The sequence below is a fragment of the Xiphophorus hellerii genome, chromosome 1 (genome assembly GCF_003331165.1).
Source record: "Xiphophorus hellerii strain 12219 chromosome 1, Xiphophorus_hellerii-4.1, whole genome shotgun sequence".
Classification (NCBI taxonomy): domain Eukaryota; kingdom Metazoa; phylum Chordata; class Actinopteri; order Cyprinodontiformes; family Poeciliidae; genus Xiphophorus; species Xiphophorus hellerii.
In genome coordinates this window covers 32,432,166-32,453,573 of record NC_045672.1, presented here as the reverse complement: position 1 = coordinate 32,453,573, position 21,408 = coordinate 32,432,166, and the positions used below count along the sequence as shown (strand labels likewise).

The following is a 21,408-nucleotide window of genomic DNA, read 5'->3' as shown; positions in this document are numbered from 1 at the left end:
GGGTGAGAAGCTCAGTCATCCGGGAGGGACTCAGAGTAGAGCCGCTGCTCCTTCACATCGAGAGGAGCCAGTTGAGGTGGCTCGGGCATCTGGTCAGGATGCCTCCTGGACGCCTCCCTGGTGAGGTGTTCCGGGCACGTCCCACCGGGAGGAGGCCCCGGGGAAGACCCAGGACACGCTGGAGGGACTATGTCTCTCGGCTGGCCTGGGAACGCCTCGGGATTCCCCCGGAGGAGCTAGAAGAAGTGGCTGGGGAGAGGGAAGTCTGGGCCTCCCTTCTGAAGCTGCTACCCCCGCGACCCGACCTCGGATAAGCGGAAGAAGATGGATGGATGGATGGATGGAAACGGATTAACTACAAACAATCAAACCTTCCTTCAACTGCTTCAGAGAGTGCAGTTAGAAACTCTGAATATAATGTCAAATAAATGGTAAAGGAGGATAAAGCATAGAAATAGTCTGAATAGATCTGCCCTGGTGGGCAGGGCCGGTCCAAGCCTGCATGGGGCCCCAAGCAGAATTTGGTTTTGGGTCCCTCTGGTTCTGCTAACAATGTGGACCGGCTGGACGAGTCAGACGATTGGATCATTCACACACCTGCTATAAACTTATTGCATCTCTGATATTGTAGCCTTTATACATGTATAATATAGGATACATTTATCAGCCAACTGATTTATCGACCAGCCGATTTCTGGCACCGATTTCCTTAATTTTGGGGCATCGTGATCAGCCGATACCTACATGTGAAGCCCATCTTATCTCCTGATCTGATCTTCGTCAGCAAAGGTTTATGAATCATCTTTGTCCTTTTCTGCTCTGCAGTGAGACGTTTGACTGACAGACCGGCCCACCAGGTCTGAACGTTTACAGGTAACAATATTCACCTCATTGTTACCAACTCAGTTAAACTACATTTAACGACATTTCAGACAAAAAATTTCTACCGGCCAAAATCGACCTCAGCAGGTCAGGCTGTTTAAAAATCGGTAACCGGCCAGAAAACTGCAATCGGTGCAGCTCAACTTAACACATGATGAGCTTCTCTAAGCTGCAGTTGGTGATTTGTTGTTTGCTGCTGAGCGTTTATGTGACTAAAACAAACAATATTTTTACATCAACTTCTAAGTTATGTGAAACTTCTGTTAAAATCATTTGAAGGCCCAGAATCAACCCGGTACCGGTACCGGTCCACATTCTCCGGGGAGAACGACTCACCTGGTGTGAATTAAATTTTTAGCTATTGGAGTAATGCTCAAGAGGAATGAATTTAATCATAGGATGTGATGAATTTGTGTGTATTCCATCTTAATGCAGCATCCATGCAGCCTGATGTGAAAACATTTTGCTAGACAATGTCAAACATTGAGAACTTTTATCATCAAATTGTATCAAACACGTCGTGTTTGAGCCAAAAACCCAGAAATGTACAGAACCAACCAGGAGAATCAACTCATTAACGTTAAAACTCACGCTAGCATAAATGTTTGGCTGTTGAACTGAATCTGGTTGCTACGTTTCTATTAGCAGCTTCACAAATCTTTCTGATAAACATCACATTAAAACAAACCTTTATCTTTACTTTTTTCTGTTCTTCCTCTTTCTTTTCTCCCTCCCTGAAGGAGAAATCCGTTTTTGAGACACTGTTTTGCAAACTTATCTTACTTTAGCTGAGGTTTGGACGCTCTGCTCATGTTACCGGCGGTATCTACCGCGGCCACCAGGGGGCCCTATTTATGTTTTTACTTTTTATCAATAAAATAATGATTTCTACATACATTATCAAATATATATGTTTGTTCAAACAAATCACTTCATAATAAAATTGTGTGTTTTTATTATATTGATATAGAAATCGTTGGTTAAAAAAAAGAAGAAGAAGAAAATCAGCTCCACTGAGGGGCCTCTGCGGCCCTGGGCCCTAAACGGCTGCATAGTTTGCTTATGCCTTGGGCCGGCCCTGCTTGTGGGTCCATTAGCCACTTGCCATTCAGGGATTAAGAAAACCAAAAAGACGTAAATATTTCACTCCGTTTCTCAAGAAAAAAAAGAGAAAATTTCAATATTTTAATGTTTATTTTTCCTTTTTTACTTTGACATGATTTTTAAAGTCAAGAGAAAAACTAAATTTGGTGAAACTCCAACATGTTCTTTGTTTCTCATCAGTTTCTGTTCCCATCAGGTTGTGATGCTTTTTAAACATCTTTTCCTGCTTCAGGCTGGTTCTGGTTCTGGTTCTGTTAGCGGCTCAGATAAGGACGGGTCGTTTCAGGGTTGGTTTGGGTCGCTTTGTTTTGTTAATAAATTAAATCATTTTTCATCAAACTGCTTTTGTTTTTTCTCAACATTATTTTCCCAACTGGAGCAGATTAATAACCGGTTTGAGTAAAAACGTTGAAGGTGGTTAGAATGAAGAAACTTTTGATTAAACTATAAAACTGTTGAGATGTTTTGATCAAAATTAGTTTTTGTAACAAAAATAGATCCACAGGCTTAGTTCAGGGTTTTTAGAGGATCTGTGTCCCGGCTGGACGTGAAGCCGAGTTAAACCCGGACCACCGGGCCGCCGGCAGCTGCCGCTGCTTCCCAGAATAACCCCGGGCTCCTCTGGCGTCTCTCTGCGGTTCTGCTGGACTTAGTATCCCCAACCCGCCTCATGGACCGGACCGGATCGGACCGGAGCGACGCTAACTCCGCTGGAGAGTCAGGAATCCTGGCCTTCCGGTCCAAATGACTGCGGTCCGGACCGGTTAGAGCCAAAGAAGAAGAAGTCCAAAACCGAACCAGAATGGCGTCTCCAGCTGTAAGTTGATGACGTCATGATGGAGCAACCTTTAATGATCCAAACAGCAGGAAGTTCTGATGGAAACTAAAAACTCAGATCATATTTCTCATGTTTTTGCTTCTGTTCTTTGGTTCCCTGTTGAATCCAGAACAGAAAATAACATAAAACCCTTAAAGCTGCTGCAGTTTGTTACTTATTTTAAAAAAAAATGTGTTTATTTTACATATTTGTTAAAACTGTCAGCATGTTGAAACATTTTATTAGGAGACATTTCATCTGTGAAAAGATCGATCTCCTCTTCTTCCTCCCTGAGATATCACTGAACCAGAGCCAGGAGGAGGGGCTTAGCGCTGTTAATCACCCTCATGTACTCGCTGCTAAATGTGTTCATAGTGGAGAAACAACTCACCATTACAGAAAAAAAAGATCCGCCTTCATCAGTGGCTATGCTAACTAGCCTTAGCATCTACAACAAGAGCTGCTGAAGGGAAAAGATGCAACAGTAGGAGGGTTGAGCAGCGCCACAGATAGTGATTGACAGCACTAAGACCCGCCCCCTGGCTCTGATTGGCTGTTTCTACTTGCACAGGAACTCAAGTTTTCCACCGAATCGTTCTCATGACATGAAGACAATTTGAACAAATATGTAAAAAATATATTTTTATAAAAGTTAATAACCGACTCCATCAGAGAGCTGATTGGTCCAGATGTTCCACAAACCTTTTCCCATCACGGCCAAAAGGTCAAGCGGAGAAAACTGAGGCGTTAAATTAAAACTGTAAAGAATTATGTCTACAGACATTTACTTTGAACTCTTCAATAATAATGGGATAATATTTTAATAATATAAACCGGGTCTGACAGAGCTGCTGTGTTAATAAATGTTTCAGAAGATTTTCTCTGTGAAAATTGTGATTCTTCTCTTTCCAGCCGTTCTGTTGTAGTGACTGCAGAACAAGCCCCAGGCATCATCCCTCCACCGCCGTGCCCGACTGTCCTCAGCTGCTTGTGCTGGAAGCTAACGCTGCCGCCATTTTGTTTCTGAAGAGAAACTCAGTAAAAACTCAGAGCAGTTTTATTAGAGGACAGAAAACGGATTTTATTTCAACATGATTTGATCTAAAGCCACAACTTCCCTTTACAACAAAAACCTTTTCCTCACAGAACTTCAACGTCTTTTTGTTTCTACATTAAAACAAACAGATTTTAGTTTAATAATGTTCAGTATTCTTCCACTCAGACCAAACAGAACCTCCTTCAGTGTCTGGACCGGGTCGGACCTTCAGCCTCCTGAAGATCCTTTAATGCATCAGAATAATTTATGACATAAAAACTAAAAGCAGCACAAACTGAAGCACAAACTGTTCAATCTGCTGCAAATCTTAACAACTCAGCAGGTTTTAGGCTACAAAGGGTCACATCAGAGCAGTGTGTGTGTGTGTGTGTGTGTGTGTGGGTGTGTGTGTGTGTGTTGCTCCAGCAGCAGCATCAGTCCAGCTGGATGCTGATCAGTCTCTTTAGGATTTGTAGATCTGATGGTTTCCTCCGGCGGCGCTCGGCGGCACGGCGCCGCTCGCTCCGGCCTGGACGTCCACAAAGCCCATCCTCTGCTTCCTCTTCCTCTGCTCCGTCATCTGCACACACACAGGACGTCCACACGTCACTCCTCCAGGTGACACGACTACTTCCTGCCTGCTGCTCAGGTGGATGAACCTGGAGGTTCAACGTCCGGTTTAACCAACAGATCATTCATATTTGTCTCCAGGATATTCTGCATCCTGGTCCTAATGTCCTTATATGGGCGTGAGTTCATCAAGGTTATGGCGCTGATTGTAAACAGTCAAAAATAACAGCAATAATTTGGGTTATTTAGGCTGTTAAAAGATAAAAAATGTGGTTAATATTTCAAAGTCATATTTTCACCATGTCATTAATTAATTTATAAAGGTCACGGTTTTACATTAAACAATTATCAAACAAAACATTTAGCTAGCAAGAAAAATAGTTTGAAGCTAAATATTTAACTCCACGCTATTTGGTTAGCTAGTTAAATATTCACTTTGATGCTGAATATTTTCTTTGAATCTTAATAAATGGTTAAAAAGCTAAATATTTAGCGCCACACTAATTAGCCAGCTAGCAAACTAAATTTTCAGTTAGCGAGCTAAATATTTAGCTACCAAGCTAGCTAAATGAGCTGAGCATGTGTGGAGGACTGGTGGTTAATTTCACAGCCTGTCCTGGTTCCTTTCAGCCTCGGCAGCTCTGCAGGTGGAGTAGAACCAGCAACCCGGTACCTGCTCCTTCAGCTCGTTCAGCTGGCCCGTCAGCGTCGTCACCACCTTCATGGTCAACGACCAGCTTGTCCTGCAGCATCCGCATCTCGTTCTGCTCCCCGTCGCCGTCGGTTACCACCAGGGACATGGCCTGCATCCGTGGGAACCAGTCCAGGTTGTTGTTCTGGGACAGACAGGGAGACGGTGAGGCCGCCGGGTCGGGTCGGTTCCGTTCGGGTGGGTTCTGGTCGGGTCCGGCTCCATACCTTGATCATGTGGGCCACATAGCTCTCTGGACCCGTGTAATCCGTCTGGTTCTTCTCCCGGACCAGAACGATGAAGTACAGGTAGTTCCAGATGTTGTGCTCCAGCTTGATGTGCTCCTCGAACGAAACCGTCTTGTTGTCAAACTTATCTCTCTCCAGACCTGCAGGGGACAGACACGGCTCAGCAAAGCCAGAACAGGGTCAGAACCGGGTCAGAACCGCTACAAACCGCAGATGAAGCATGTGGTCTTCAGGATCTCCTCCTTCTTCTGCTTCTCGCTCCGCAGGTCGGCGAACGTGTCGATGATGACGCCGAAGATGAGGTTGAGGACGATGATGATGACGACGAAGTAGAAGAGCAGGTCGTAGACGACGCGCGCCGGGAACAGCGGCTCCTGCACACAGGTCCGGTCCCACATTACTGACAGAACCTTGAGTAAACAAAACCGGTCCAGAACCGGGTTCTGCTACAGCCTTACTGTCTGCAGAACCTCATTAATGATCCGGTCGTTTAAACCGACTGGACTGACGTCTGCAGATCCAATAAAACAGCAGAAACTCCAGGTTTTATAAATAAAATCATCATCTGTTCTACTTTCTGGTGCAGATATTTGAACTTTGACCTCACGTTTTTGGATGGTTTACGGAGAACGTCTCCCACTCCTCCCCCGTTTCTCAAGCCGTGGTTCAGGACGGTGACGATGCACATGAGCAGCGTATCGCAGGCCCGCTCCGTGCTGGGCTCCCCTGGAAACCAGGAGCAACGCAGGGTTAAACTCCACTTCCTGCTGTTAACTCCGCCCCCCGGGGGTTAGCTCCACCCCTGCTGTTAACTCCGCCCCCCGGGGGTTAGCTCCACCCCTGCGGTTAGCTCCACCCCTGCTGTTAACTCCGCCCGTTACCTTTAGTTGTTGTAAAAATAATATAAATATAAAACATAACTTAAAAGAAATTTGACTTCCTGATTTAACACCTTGGAATTGGGCCCTTGTCTCTTTAAGAACTCCAGCTCTCTCTGAAACTCCACCTCCAGGAAGTCATCCCAACATGGCTCCTCTATTAACCCCAAAGGTTTTTACCAGCGTCACTCTGAGCTGCTGCTCAGAGTGGCTCCGGATCAGAACCTCGGAGTGGCTCCGGATCAGAACCTCGGAGCGGCCCCGGATCAGAACCTCTGCAGCTCCTACCTTCCTCCTCCGCCACCGTCTCCACGCTCGTCTCAGCGGTGCAGCTGACTCCGTCTGTGGAGCACGACTTGAGGAAGTCCTGGGCCGCCTCGGTGTGCTGAGGGTCTGCTGACAGCTGCAGCAGCGGATCCACCTCCATGATGAAATCCTCCTTCAGGAACAGGAAGCCCAGGATGGAGAAGAGGTAGACCAGGATGAGGGCGAGCAGCGCCGTCAGCAGGATGGAGCGCCCGTTCCGGGTCACGCTCTTGATCACGTTGAACAGCGTCTCCTCCCGGTAGATCAGGTCAAACAGCTGGACACACACACATCATCATCATCATCATCATCAGGGTCTGCAGAACCTGGAGGACTGAACGCGGCCGTACCAGGATGCTGTAGAAGAGCTCATGGACGAAGAGGCCCAGGGTGGAGGTGAGGACGTAGGCCAGGTGGTACAGGAACTCCACATCCATCACCATGGCTTTGTAGCCCATGATGAAGGTCCCGTTGTTCCCCACAAAGCTCACCACAAACACCACCTTATTGATCAGCTGGACACACACACACACACACACTTTGCATTATTTTGTAAATAATGAGACATTAATGCAAAGTTGGCCCTTTTAATGTACTTTCAATGCAACTTTTAGAGCAACTTTGCATTAAAAATGTGGTTATTTACCACATTCATTCAGACTCCTTCATGTTTATGACGGTGTCATGTCAGTCTTACACACCCGTCAAATAAAGTGCTACCCTGGATTTTATTCAGTAATTTGAAAGAAAATCTGTCTGATTAAACCGAATCAGAACTTTTTCCACAATGCTGCTAATCCACTGATACTGAAGCTGATTTTTCACTTTGTGCTTTAGCGTTTTGCTAACTTTGAAAACGTTCAGTGTGCTAGCTAAATAACAATAGTATCAACGTGGTTGAATTTAGCATTAGCTTCTGCTAACTACCATGTTGGTCTACCTCGCTAGCATTAGCAAAACAAATGTTTATGGTTAGCACTTTAGAGCTAGCGCAGCTAACTTCTCAGCTGGCGCTGCCCGTCACTGCTGAGCTGCGTCTTACGTTGAGCGATCCGAGCAGGATGAGCGTGTTTCCGATGCCCAGGTGGTAGATGGACCTGAGGATCAGCGCCAGCGTGAGCGGCTGCAGGCCGTACTGCTTGGAGAACAAGCCCAGGACGGAGAGCCCGGTCAGGATCCAGAACAGCATCAGCAGCATGGAGTCATCGATCGCTCCTAAGAGAATGGAAGAGAGGAAGAGAATGGACCAATCAGAGGGAGTTTCAGAGCTCTGATGGTTCCTGAATCCTCAGCCTGATGAAAACTGATGTCTAAAAATGAAGGGAACAAAAACATTCGACTAGAAGTGACCAAAGATCCATCCACACACCCTGGCCAGAGTCGTAGGGGTAGAAGAAGGCGATGATGAGGTTGATGAAGACGGCCAGGTTGAAGGAGATGGTTCCCCACAGAGTCATCCTCCTGGAGAACCAGTACAGAACCGGCATGCCTGCAACAGACCGGACACACGCTCAGAGCTGGAAACATCCGGGATGTTAACGGCCGGCGCTCTGCTCTCACTCCTCAGCTTCTTCTGCCACTCCATCTCTCCGTGCAGGAACGAAGTCTGCTCAAAGAAGTGCGTGACCTTTGACCCCTGCTCATCCTGCTCCGTGGTGTTGAAGACTCGGAGCTTTGACTCCTCGGTGAGAAACTCGCAGATGGGATGAACAGGAAACACGATCTGCTCCATGCTGCGGTCCTCACGCACAATCTGGAGAAATGAAGCAGGAATGACAGGAAGAGCTGGAGAAATTTCAAATTAAAAGACCTGAAACATTTAGAGGGGCGTTTTATTTTGTGAAAGTATTTTTCAAAAGTTCTTCAGATGAAGAACTTCATCATCAGCTTGATGACAAAGTTTGGGTTGATAAAGGACCTCGATCTGAGACGTGAGCTGGTCGTAGTAGTCCAGAGGATCCTGATCCACGACCTCAGCTGGAGCCGAAGACTTCAACATCTGGGACAGAGGACGGCTCTGGAGGGTCAGCTGAGGGGGAGAACGGTTGGATGAATGGCTGGATGGTTGGATGATTGGTTGGATGGTTGGTCAGATGTATAGTTGGAGGAAAAGTTGAACGGTTCCCCCAACCATACAAAGATGTAGAGTTGGTTGGATGGTTGGTTGGATGTTTGGTTGGACGGTTACCATGGAGGAGATGCCTTCCTCGCCCTCCTTGCTGTTCTTGGGCGGCTTCAGGAGGTTCTGCAGAACTTTGTTGTGTCTCGCCAGCTGCCAATCAGAACCCAGTATCAGAACAAACAGCTGGTCCAATAGAATCGCATCAGAGGAGTCCAGCAGCCAATCAGGAGGCTGCTTGTCGTCACCTGCTGGGCCAGGATGTAGATGTTGTGTCCCACCTCCCGCGGCGACACCTCCACCTCCACCTGCTCCTCCTCACACTCGCTCTCCTGCTGGTACGCCTTCTTGATCACATCCACCTGCAGACACGCAGCGTGAGACCGGGCCGGGTCAGAACCAGGTCAGAACCTGGATCCGGCCCTCACCAGCTCCCTCGGTCGCAGGTTGAACAGGATCCTCTCGGCGTTCTCGTTGTCATGACGACTCTCCATCAGCGCCAGCAGCAGCTTGGAGGCGTTGTCCTGGCAACAGAAACAGAAACATCTGCAGCAGAAAACCCAAACATTCAACCAGGAGAAATCAGCCAATCAGAGCTGAGGATGAAGCAGCTGCTCGGTGCTGCCCTCTGGAGGCAAACATCTGTAACTACACCGCTTTGAATGCACTTCATCTGAGGTTCAATTTAAAATCCAACAGAAACCAAAGCTGGGAGGAAAAGAACCAGAACTAAAATCCAAGAGAAATAAAAAGATCTTTGAAGGATGGAACCAGTCAAACAGAAAATGTGGAACAGAAAGGCAGAAAACAAAGATTTCCAGCCAACGTTGGTGTTTTATAATACAGTAAAACTTAATTATCACAAGTCTTCAGGGATAAATTTGATTCAGACAAACATGAATTATTTAGTTCATCATAAGGAAGGAACCTGAAATAAATCCTGTATAACAGCAAGTCTAAGCTATATTTAGTAAATAAGTGCCTTGAAGTAACATAAGTTGTAATTTGGTGATTTATAATAAATATGTTCAAACTGAATATGATTCCAGTAAATGAGATTATTTCATCATTTGTATCAAGTGTCACATAATTGTCTACATTTGTAGGTTTAGGTCACATTTATTAGTTTCTGAAAATCTTTTTTTCTTTGTTTCCTTTTCCTACATATGGAGAACAAAACCTGCCAAAATGATATATTTAATAAGTTGGAAAGTTTTCACTTTTTCTGTTTGGATGCAGTATTTGGCACATTGATTATCTTACCAAGCCATTTATTTTATTTCTATATTTATTGCCAGTTTTGGCAGGGTCAGTTCTCCGTACCTGCACATGTAAACGTCTCAGGTGTTGTACAGTTAAAACCTACAGACTTGTCATATTTTTTAAACTGAGGGCATTTCTAAAAGGTCTGAGTGATTTTTGTGAGAAATCCCAACCTGAAACCGATCAGATCGGATCGGAGAGGTTAACGTGGGTAAATATTGATTTGTGATCTGCAGTCACTGCCGACCAGTTCAGGTGAGAGCAGCCGACCCGCTGTACCTTCAGCTGCAGAACCATCTCCACCCGGTACCGACACAGCGGGCTGATGTCGTTCAGGATCAGCGCCGTGATGATGTCGATGCCGTTGGACTCGTGAGTCACGATACACGTCTGAAAAACACAGAAATCCACGACGGGGATCAGTTTCTGAGCCTTATGACCGTCTGGCGGTGGAGTACTGGACTATAGGCTCGCCGGACCGCTCACAGTAAAAAGGCTTTGTGGTCGAACGGACCCTGTCCCTTAAGACCGGTGAAGCCAAAGAAATCATGAAATGTGTTGGCCAGGGTTTGGTACCGATAAAGAAGGCTGGACTGGGACGGCTACAGCAGCTTCTGAACTGACCTCCACAAAGACTTTGTTTAAAGAACAAGGACTGTTCTGAAACTTTGGGTCTGACTGTGTGTTGGAGCACCTGGTTCTCCTGGCAGGGGCCCTGGCAGTACTCTGTGAGCGTCTCCAGGGTCTGGATGATCAGGTGGACGTTTGATTCGTTGATGTAGAGGCCCAGCAGGCCCAGCCCGCCGGTGGTGCTTCCACACATGATGTCCAGGAACTGCAGCGTCTCACACACCAGGTTGTAGTTGGTTTTATTGTTCTGGCAACGCAGAAAGTTCTGGGAACACAAAATCATCAAGACATGAGCTGGCTCATCTCTGACACTGTGATTCTTCTAACCACCACCAGGTGGTGCTGTGGTGACCTGGACCGGCTACAGCAGCTGATCCTCTGGACCTCGAGTAACTAGAAACAGTCCAGAACATCTTGTTTAATGTGACCCAACCGGACCAGCTGGAGAACCAGAGGAGAACCAACCGGACCTGAGCAGCGGGTTGAACCAGACCCAGGCTGGAAACAGGAACCGACCCGTTGATCCGGTTCTTATTGGTTAACATGAACCAGCTTACAGATTCCTGCTGTTTGTTGGTTGTCTAGTCACTATTGGGACTAGATAACCAACACTTACTGGTGAACTGGTCTGGTTTGTTAACTAACCTGCAGCTACAGTTGGCTAGTTAGCATTGACTAACCTGCAGGTTGTTGTTGTGGTTCTCACACAGCAGCTGCAGGAACCTCAGGATGGGCTTCATGATGGTGACCGCTGGTCCCATCTCCGCCTCCACCTCCCGCTGCTCCTCTGCCTGCTGGGTCGGCATGGCGGCGGCGGCCGTTACCGGGGCGATGCCTTGACCGTGAACCATCAGAGGAAGTCCTCCTGAACCAGGGAGAGCCAGTGATGGGGAACCACGTTATCAGAACATCCATCAGTAACCGTGAGTAACTAAACCTGAACCCTGGTTGCTAACCCGCTACTACCACCTAGCTAACCTCTGACCTAGCTAACCTCTGACCTCAAACTATCGGACATTGTTTAAACCCGCTCACCGGCCTCCAGCTCCTTCTCGTTGGCCTTGTGCGTCATTTCACCAACGTTTACAGAAACCGTCGCCTTAATGTCCATCTGAGCTTCTTTCATCCGGTCATGAAGAACCTTGAAGAACTTCTCCGACTTGTTGTCGCCCATCATCAGTTTGTAGAAGGAGTTCTGCAGACAAACAGGAGTTTTTATTCATTGATTTTGCTTGATTTTTGCACAACGGCCATCTGGTCCCGGTGAACTCTGCCGTCTCTGCAGATCCAGGTGTGCTACCTGGATCTCCGTGTTGCCTCCCTCCAGCAGACAGATGGCCAGCTGGATGCTCTCCTGGAAGATCTTGTCGTTCTTGGAGCTCATCACCAGGTCGGTGAACAGCTTCGTTCCTCCTTCCCGGTCCAGACGGCACTGGATGGCCGCCACCGCTGCCCAGTCGCGCTCCTGTTCGCCACCTGGCCCACAAACACATCATGAAGTTACTCAGTCAGTCTGAGGAGAACTTTGGTTTCACCAGCTCAGCCTTTTTCTCCCAGAATGGGTCAAAGTTAAAACGTTAAAGAGTTTTGTGTGAAAACAAATGAAGTCAACAGTTTATTGTTTGTGCAGGTTACACAGATCAATCTGAAGCTCTTTGGAGTCCCACAGGGCTGAGTATTCGGCCCACTGATCTACTCACTGATAGTTTTCTTTCCATTTAACCAACATCTGATGAGAAGAGGGACGGCTCTCATTGCAAACAGTAATTAAATAAAAGTCATGTTTGTGAGAAAATAAACAGGATGACGAACCGCTGCAGCAGAGCGAGAAGACAGAGAGGCTTTGGGTCCGATTAGCATCGGTTAGCATCTCAGCTCTGGTTTCATTTCAGTGAATCCTGCAGGACCGACCCGCCCTGATCCACCACTTACCTTTTAAATAATTATGTTCTTTTTATAGACATATCTTTTTATTTATTTATATTTAATTATTTTTTCAAAATGTAACAATTTCATTGATTTAGTTTTTCACAATTTAATAATCTTATTTAGTTATTTTTATTTTTTTGTTTTACTTAAATAATTTTTTTAGAAACATTTGTTACTGAATCTTAAAGTCCTGAGGAGGTGGATGAATGAAAGGTCAACTTTAAGGTCACTGTGTTCATATTTTACATCAAATCAGAATAAAAAACGTCTGGATGAAAAATCTCTTGAAACAAAAATAAAATCTGAAAATAAATATTAATATCTTAATTTTATAAAATATTAAAATAAAAAACAACAACAAATGTCTGAATAATGAAATCAAACTAGCATTTTTTGTGAATTAAGACTTTAGTCTAATTTGTCCTAGATGGTTTTTTAAGGCTTTTATTGTGAAGGAGCAACAGGAAGTGTTAGCATCCCGCTAGCAGCAGCAGCAACTCCCAGTCGTACCTGCGGCTCCCAGTTCAGCCAGGTCGTTCTTCTGGTTGCTCTTCCTGTTGGAGAACAGGTAGTTCTGCAGCAGAACTTTGCGCAGCATCATTCCCTGAATCAAACCGGGTCAGAAACAAACACACAAAGGATTTAGTGTCATTTTTAACCAGTGGATATTAATCTGTTTTAAACATATTTTTGCTCAGAAGAAGCATCAGAATCACAGAGACTGAGCCTCAGGTTGACCTCTGACCTTCTCATCAAAGTCCAGGGTCCTGATGAGCATCTCCTGCAGCGTCCTCAGCACTTTGATGCACAGCTTCTCCTCTGCGGACATCAGCGCCTTGGTGTGCTGGATCAGCCTGCAGAGCAGACACAGCAGTGAACACCACTTCCCAGCATGCCTCTGGCAGCGGCCGCTCAGACCCGGCCCACCTACTTGGAGATGAAGCCGCCGGACTCGCAGCGCTGCCGCGCGTCGCTTCCCTCCAGGAACAGCAGCTCCGGTTGGTGCAGGACGTCCACCAGCACCGACAGCTCCGAGTTCACCAGCGGCTTCAGCCGCTCCTCCAGGGTGTTGATGATGTCCTGGGGACGAGACGGGGGACATTAGAGAGGACGGGGGACGTTAGAGAGGACAAAACGGGGGACATTAGAGAGGACAGGGGACGTTAGAGAGGACGAGATGGGGTACATTAGAGGGGACGGGGGACGTTAGAGAGGACGAGACGGGGGACGTTTGTTAGAGAGGACATCCACCGCAGCGTCCACCATGGCTTGAGGCGGCGTACCTGCAGCTTCTCGATGATGTTCTTGTAGTCGTAGGGGACGGGTCTGGCGCTGCGGGTCGGCGTCTTGTAGGCGGAGCGGTTCAGGGTGTTGACGGCCAAGCTGGACAACACGTTGTTGATCAGCGCCTCCAGCTCCAGAGGGAGAGAGATGGAGCGGTTCTTAGCTGAAGATGCCCAGAGGAAAACAGAAAACTGTTTTTAGGCCTTAAAGACATTTTGTCCAGAAATGCAGAAAGTTTATTTTCGTCTCTCCTGGTGCGTAGATATAATATTATATATTATATCTGTCATGGAGAAACAGAGGCTTAATGATCGGCTCAGAACGCTTATGTTTGATGTTTGGCTGCATCTTGACATCAAGTGAGGCTGAGTCAGCAGTGGAGAAGTAAGGAATACTGCCACCTGTAGGTGGGAGTCAACATTGAAACCTGATTGTTTTGGATCATTTTTGAGGAGAAAAAATGCAGGAATGTGTCGATTTTCCATGAATTTTGTGAAAAACTGGATGGACTCAAAGAAGGGTTTAAAAATATGATATGTTCAATTTAAGGAGGAGAAATTCCTTCAGAACGAACTCAGGAATCACGACAATAAATCCTCTAAAACGTCTCCAGTCCTTATCCCAGTTGTTCAGTCTGAATATGAAGCTGCTGAATCTGAGGATTTCAGAAAAACAAACCCAGCAGGGTCTGGTCTTCTGGTGTAGAGGTGAGGTCTGAAGTGGGCGGGGCTTAGTGCGCTACCTGTCAGCGACAGCGTCTTGATGCAGGCCTCCACCTGTCCGCGGTGCAGCGGCAGCAGCCAGGGACAGTCCAGCAGCCTGACGGACGACTGCAGCAGCTGGACCACGATGGTGTGGTGAGTCTGAGGGAGGGAAGAAGAAACAGCTCAACCAACCAGAGACCGCCGGGTCCAAGCAGAGACCGCTGGGGCCCACCGGGTCCGAGTCGCCCCACCTGCAGAGACGTGCTGTTCTCAGAGAAAGGAGAGCTGAAGAAGGCGGTGATGGTGTCGAAAACCACGTTGATGATGTATTTCTCCAGAACCGGGTCGGTCAGTCGTTTTTCGCGCTTGTTGCAGACCTGCAGAAGAAGAAACGCTCCGATTTAAAAACCTGAGATTCAAACAAGAAGCCGTTAAGCTTCAGGGTGGAATATCAGAAACAATATTCCACATTCTCTGCCTTTTCTTTGTTTTTTCTTCTTTTGCTTTTGGCAAATCAAATATGAAACGTCAGAAGAATTATTTTGCTTTTGTTTAAAAACAATCACTAGAATAAAAAATTAATTAATCTATAAATTTATAGAAAATCACACAATACTTTTAGTACGCAAAGAAAATATAAAATAGATAAATAAATACAAACTAATTTTGGCCAACAAAAATAAACTAAAATCAGTTTTTAAATGCTTAATAACTTAAACACACAAATGAAACAAACAGCTGTGGTTCAACTGAACATTTAGTTTCATAAGATGTTGAAAAGTGTTTTTTTAGGAACTCAAACATCTCCTGAAAATAAATAAAATCTTATTTTTAAAAATATGTCACATAAAATGTCTGAGCTCATTTCCTAATGAGGAACTTTGTTCATTTCAGTGTTTTGGTTTGTAGCCTCCATGCCCCACCGCCCCGGTTTTGTACACCCTCCTGGTTTCTGCCCTGGTTTCTGCCCCTGTTTTGCCCCAGTTTCTGCCCCGGTTTCGTACCCGCGCCATGTCCACGGTGAAATCCTCAAACAGCTTCCAGATGTGGTTGGACGTGTAGATCTCCTTCATCTCCACCTCGGTGTCGACGTAGCAGTGGTTCACAAAGTTCACGTAGGCGATTTTCACCTGCAGACAGACACGGGTGAGACCCAGAACCAGGACCGGAACCTGGACAGATCCCGACCCGGTCACCTCGGTGATGCAGTCCTCGTGCGTCACCACCCGCACCACGTCCTCCAGCGGCAGCAGCGACGTGCATTTGATCTCGGTGTAGACGTTCTTGCCCTCGGCGCAGGCGGCTAGCAGCTCCACCAGAGAGATGTGGTACCTGCTCAGGAAGCAGAACCGGGTCAAAAGGTTCAGCAGGCTCTCAGAGCTCTGGGTCGGCGGTTAGAACTGAAGGAACGACTCGACAACTCGTCAACCGCAGAGAGAAACAGAAAAACCGATCAGATTTCTTCCTTCAACAAACCAACTGGACCTGAAGTCACATCCTGAATCCTCGTCTGTCCTGGTAAAAACGTAAATCAGCTTCTGCTCTGAGACTTTTGAATGAAGTCACTCATTTACAGAAAATAATCCAGTAAATGTTTAGAATAATGAATCAGTTTTCAGTGTTTCCTCTACATGTGACTGATCGCAGTGCAGAGCCTCGTCAAAATAAAAGCCCAAACTTTCACAATGAAGGATTTTTAAAAAACGTAACGCATGTGAGATATATTCATATATAAATATATTTAGTTTATATTGGCACATTTATCCTATCCATCATCAGTTTGACATTAATTTAAACCTAAAATTGACTTTCTTTTGAAAAACCAGCAGCGGTTCCTGCCACTGCGCTGCTTTCAGGCGTGAAGCGAAACTGGAGGAACGTCTGAAGCGGAGGAGAGAAAAGGTGAAGGAAGGAGGAGTTTCAGTTCCAGGCGTTGAAAACGACCAGAACGTTACTGAATTCTGCATTTAGCCGACAGAAACGCAGCGAATTAAACGTTTGACATTCATGGCTGAAGTTTCCGGTCCGTCTGGAACCGACCGGCAGCTCAGAACTCAGAATCATTTCTGCTTGAACTTTCAGGTTATTTAAATATTTCCGGAGGAAGACGTTGATCCAAAAGCTGAGTGGTGCATTTTGAATTTCAACGTCTCGTGTTGGATAAATAAACCCGGAAACAGGAGCGTCTGATTGGATGGCGGGCGGTTGCCGTGGTTACCTGAGCGGGCTCTTCTCCCCGACTCCCTCCCTGCTCTCGGCCATCAGCTCCAGCATGGTGTTGAACGACGCTTTGTCGTTGTAGAAGACGACCACGTCCTCGCCGGCGTTCGTCAGCTGAGACACGGGGACGGCGTGAGGAGGTCGCCATGGAAACACGGACACAGCGCGACGGCGGCGCGGCGCCTCACCTCGGTCATGATCATGTCCTGGCACTTCTTGACGTACTTGCCCTCGGCCTTGATGATGGTGTGCAGGAAGTTGAGGTACTGGACGTGGCGGCCGTGCGTGGCCAGGCAGTGGATGAAGTGCTGCAGCACGCTCTCTGAGATCTCGCTGCACAGCTGGTAGTTGTTGCTGAAGATGTGCTGCACCGTCTCGGCCTCCTGCAGCTGCAGCGGCAGGAAACAACAGCTGAAGGTCACACACATCCTCAAGTCCCACTGAACCCAGTCAAAAAGGTCCGTTTGTGCTGCTAGTGAAAGGTCAAAGGTCAACCAGCCCCTCCCGAATGCTGCAACCAAATCTAACAAAATTCATGTCAAATATTTGAGCAAAAAGACTTTTTGTTTTTCCTGCTGTCATTTTAAAGACATTAATAAAACAGTTTCTAGAGGTCATCAGAGGTCGACCCAATCAGCTCTGCTACGTTTGTGCTGCTTTTGCTTTGAAGCTATTGATGACGACCTCTGTTGACCTTTAAACTGATAGCAGCACAAACCTTCACGACCCGCAGGTCAGAGAACCAGAACCAGAACCAGCAGCTCTATGAAGTTCATTTCCATCCAAATCATGAAAGTCAAAAAGCAGAAAGTTGTTTTTGTCTTTAATTTCTGCTCATTTCAAACTGAGATCTTTTATTAACTTTCTGCTCATTTTTCCCTAATTTTCATCCATCCATGAATTTTATAAAAATAAACTCAGGGGAAAGTTTGAAGAGAGAATATTTAAAAGGTCAAATCATTTCTAGTCTTTAGATCGTTCTGTTGTTCACTTTTAGTCTCCAGAGGAGAAGAAAAGTTGAATTTCGATCTGATTTGATTTGTTTTTATATTTCAGAATTCGCTGCAGATGGAAATGCTGCCGTCACAATCGGCTAGTATCGAGATAATCTGCGTTGTGATGCTGAATGTCACCCCGGGGTTGAGGAACAGGTTGAGGTTCTTGTGCAGCAGCGCCTGGTTCTCCTGGTTCCCCATGCAGAACTTCTGCAGAAACATGTGAGTGTATTTGATGATCTCCTGCATCTTCACGTCGTTCTGCACAGACAGGAAGAAAAAGTTGGATTTGTAGACAGGAACTCCTCCTCCTGCATAAACCACGCCTCTGTGCTTTTATTTTGGCGGTCCGGCCCGCCTCACCTTGTCGTAGGAAACCTGCAGCAGGTCCAGCATGACTTTATGAGCTCCCATGTTCTTCAGCAGCCGCTGCTGCTTCTTCCAGACTCCAGAGCTGCACATTTTATTGAGCCGCTCCAGAATCTGAGAGGAGAGAAGAAATGAGCTGCTGCTGCAAAACCCAGCAAACATAACCCACAAAATATGATCACAGATAAATAATCCTCAATAAATAATACAAAAAAAACTAAATTATCATCAATAGTCAGAAAAAAATTATCACTCAATAATCCATAAAATATAATCCTTGCTAAATAATCCTCAGTAAACTTATGATCATAAAAGTGAAACACGGATTTATTTAAAGCTTTAATTCCAGTTTCATTAAAAATGAGTTAAATTTCATTTTTAGAAAAGAAAAATAATTTTCTTTTTCATTATTCTAAACCATTGATCTGCAGATTGAGGTTGGATTAATTTTTGATGTAATTTCAGCATTTCTGTATTATATATTGATTACATATTGATTCTTTGATCGATGGTAATCTGAGCGGTGAGCGCCTCCCAGCATCGCCCTCTCTGATTGGCTGACAGAAGAGAACGTTCTCACCTCTTTCACGTTCTGGTAGTTCTCGTTTCCTTTCTGCTGCTTCTCTTTCTTTGGCGATGGGTCCTCTGCCGCCCCCTGCAGGATGCAGAAGGTACGGCAGGTTGTGATTATGGAAAGCTTCAGGGAAACATTTGATTTGCATGAAATCACAGAAACGGCTGATATCCTGAAACCCTCAGGCTGACCTGATTGGTCAGATTCATCAGAGAATTAGAGTCAGGCTAAAAAACAATTAATTATGACAATTAAGTTGTAAAAATACAAGAATAAAGACAAAATGCAAACTAATGTAAAAATATGAGGATTAACTCATAAAAATATGCAAATAAAGTTGTAATACGTCTAAAACAAAAACGTAAAAATATGAGAAGAGGTTTGAAAAGACACAAGATTAAAGTTGTAAAAAACTAGAATAGTTATAAAAAACAGAATAAAATCATAATAATACAAGAATAAAGTATTTAAATAAAAGTAATGTCATAAAAATACGAGAATAAATAATTCAAATAACGAGAGATTAAAGTTGGGCTAAGAATGAAACTGTAATAAAATGAGAATAAAGTCATAATATTGCCAGAATAAAATCATCATATTAGGAGAGAATGGATTCATATTTTTTTATTCCAACATGAAAAAAGATTTAAACTTAAAATGAGGAATGTTGAGCATCTTGTGAAGTTTTTATAAATAAGAAAATTCTTCATCATCATCAAAGTGTCACAAATCAGCAGGACTTTAAAACGACTCTGAATTCAATCTGGAGAGACTCAGACGGAGAAAAGGGAAACAATTAGAAAAGTTTATTAACAGCATGAATTAAATCTTTGGCGCTCGGCCCCGGCTGAGGACATTATCGCAAACTTTGCGTTGGGCTCGGATGAGCATTCCATATGCTGTTAGGAACGTCATCCCCAGGGACCCGGCACTGGTGGTGGAGGCCATGAAGAATGCGGCCGGACAGCCGAGCGAGTGGAGGTGAAGGGGTGGAGGTGGGTTGAGCTCTGCTGGAAAGCACGAGATGCCATGGGTGGTGGTCCTTATCAGCTGGGGCTTGGACGGTGATTGGACGTGACGAGTCTTGGACCGGCGTCAATCAATCAACGGTGATGAGCCGGAAGCTCCGGTTGGATGATGCAGGTGGAGCTAGAGAGTCTTCCAGTTTGAATTTGTGCCTAGGCTTCATTTTAACTACATTAATCTGGTAATATCCTATAATATTATATAATAAATATCTGTGGTTTACTTTTCATCAAAACAAAAGTAAAATGCTGATTTTCCCCAAGTAATGATGCAAATAATTCCATCTTTTATCACATTTGTGTTTCTGTAACATCCAAACACTTTGTGTTAAATGTTTGATTTTCAGATGAAATATCAGAAAATTTAGTTTTATTTCACAAACAAACAAACAAGCAGGAAGGAGACGATGGACAGACAGTCAGAGCGCAGGAGAAAGGCGCCATGAGCAACTTTTCAAAGGTTGATACTAAATGTTTTATTAAAGCTGATGATACTGTCGTTTTTATGTCCTTTGACGTTTAAGCGGAGCGAGAAGCCAAGGTTCTTCCTGACTCAGATTATTTTGTAGAGCAAACAGTTTGCAGCTGCAGGTCATTAACTTCGTTCAACATAAACCAGATTTTAATTTAAATGAAGAAAATGTTCCCCTCTGATGTGTATAAAATGTAAATGTGTCGTTTCTCACCTCCCCTTTCTCCTTCTTGTCTTTCTTCCCGTCTCCTCCACCCGAGCTCTTCTTCTCCACCCACAGCTCCGACTTCTCCACCAGCGTGCGGAGGCGATCCAGGTCGGCTTTAATCAGCTTGTAGTTTTCCACGTCCAGCGTCGAGATCAGCAGCTGCACCTGGAAACACGAACAGACTCAACGGTTCGAGCAGAGGTCGCAGCAGCAGCAGGCCAAACGCCCAGCAGGAAGTCAGAACTATGAGGGTTAAAGTTATAAGTTTGAGAATAAAAGCCAGAATTATGAGACATAAATTCACAAAGGGGTTTGATCCAGTGTCTCATAATCAAGATTTTATATCTCATAACTCTAAATCATGACTTCCTGCTGGGCTTTTACTTTTTATTTCTTGGTGGAAATGAGTTTTTATGAAATAAACATGTTCCTGTTTGAGACAAACAACAAAAACTCTTTTTATAAGTTGGTAATTTTCCTTTTGAATCTTAAATATTTAAATCTGAGTTTTTTATCTTTAGAAAAGCTGAAAAGAGAAAAAAGTATTTTCTGATCGGTTGAAACAATTAATTAAAATTCATACATCATCTTGTGAAATTACTCAAAATTTGCTTTTTAAGATTTTAGAGGCATATTTTTATGATTTTCTTTCAGCTGATGTTACACTGTAATAATCAGAGGTGAAAAATAAATAACTGTGTGTCTGTAGTTTATACTTTTATAAGTTGCTTAAAAAACCTTTTACTGCAACTTGGGTCAAATATTTTACACTTGAAATCATATCTGGTGAGTTTAAATAAAAATAAAATTTGTTCTTTGTTCTCTTAATTAAAAACAATCTGAGACCAACATGTTCTAATTTTTATTCTCTTTCCATCTGAGTCCAGATTTAATTCAGATTTAATTCAGATCTAGTCCAGATTTAATCCAGATTTAGTGCAGATTTAATTCAGATTTAATCCAGATCTAGTCCAGATTAATCCAGATTTAGTCCAGATTTAATCCAGATCTAGTCCAGATTTAATCCAGATTAAGTCCAGATTTAATCCAGATTTTTCCTTGAATCAGCAGAAACCTGTCAGTC

The 21,408-nt window shown here is 44.8% G+C and overlaps 1 protein-coding gene across 1 annotated transcript in view; it reads right to left on the bottom strand.

Moving 5' to 3' along the window:
* Nucleotides 1–3,846: 3,846 nt before the first annotated feature.
* LOC116718879 (inositol 1,4,5-trisphosphate receptor type 3-like) overlaps nucleotides 3,847–21,408 on the bottom strand; it is an 18,511-nt gene continuing 949 nt past the window's right edge. The window contains 34 exon segments of the mRNA XM_032561137.1: nucleotides 3,847–4,419; nucleotides 5,083–5,142; nucleotides 5,144–5,245; nucleotides 5,328–5,488; nucleotides 5,557–5,722; nucleotides 5,956–6,074; nucleotides 6,515–6,809; nucleotides 6,883–7,047; nucleotides 7,575–7,747; nucleotides 7,902–8,021; nucleotides 8,093–8,285; nucleotides 8,451–8,561; nucleotides 8,721–8,804; nucleotides 8,900–9,013; nucleotides 9,080–9,175; nucleotides 10,194–10,304; nucleotides 10,609–10,809; nucleotides 11,225–11,409; nucleotides 11,580–11,739; nucleotides 11,845–12,020; nucleotides 12,984–13,077; nucleotides 13,219–13,327; nucleotides 13,405–13,553; nucleotides 13,757–13,920; nucleotides 14,500–14,620; nucleotides 14,713–14,838; nucleotides 15,466–15,591; nucleotides 15,658–15,793; nucleotides 16,680–16,795; nucleotides 16,870–17,070; nucleotides 17,815–17,937; nucleotides 18,040–18,159; nucleotides 18,626–18,700; nucleotides 20,331–20,489. Of these exon segments, the coding sequence (XP_032417028.1) occupies nucleotides 4,303–4,419; nucleotides 5,083–5,142; nucleotides 5,144–5,245; nucleotides 5,328–5,488; nucleotides 5,557–5,722; nucleotides 5,956–6,074; nucleotides 6,515–6,809; nucleotides 6,883–7,047; nucleotides 7,575–7,747; nucleotides 7,902–8,021; nucleotides 8,093–8,285; nucleotides 8,451–8,561; nucleotides 8,721–8,804; nucleotides 8,900–9,013; nucleotides 9,080–9,175; nucleotides 10,194–10,304; nucleotides 10,609–10,809; nucleotides 11,225–11,409; nucleotides 11,580–11,739; nucleotides 11,845–12,020; nucleotides 12,984–13,077; nucleotides 13,219–13,327; nucleotides 13,405–13,553; nucleotides 13,757–13,920; nucleotides 14,500–14,620; nucleotides 14,713–14,838; nucleotides 15,466–15,591; nucleotides 15,658–15,793; nucleotides 16,680–16,795; nucleotides 16,870–17,070; nucleotides 17,815–17,937; nucleotides 18,040–18,159; nucleotides 18,626–18,700; nucleotides 20,331–20,489 (4,728 nt within the window). The 3' untranslated portion in view covers nucleotides 3,847–4,302.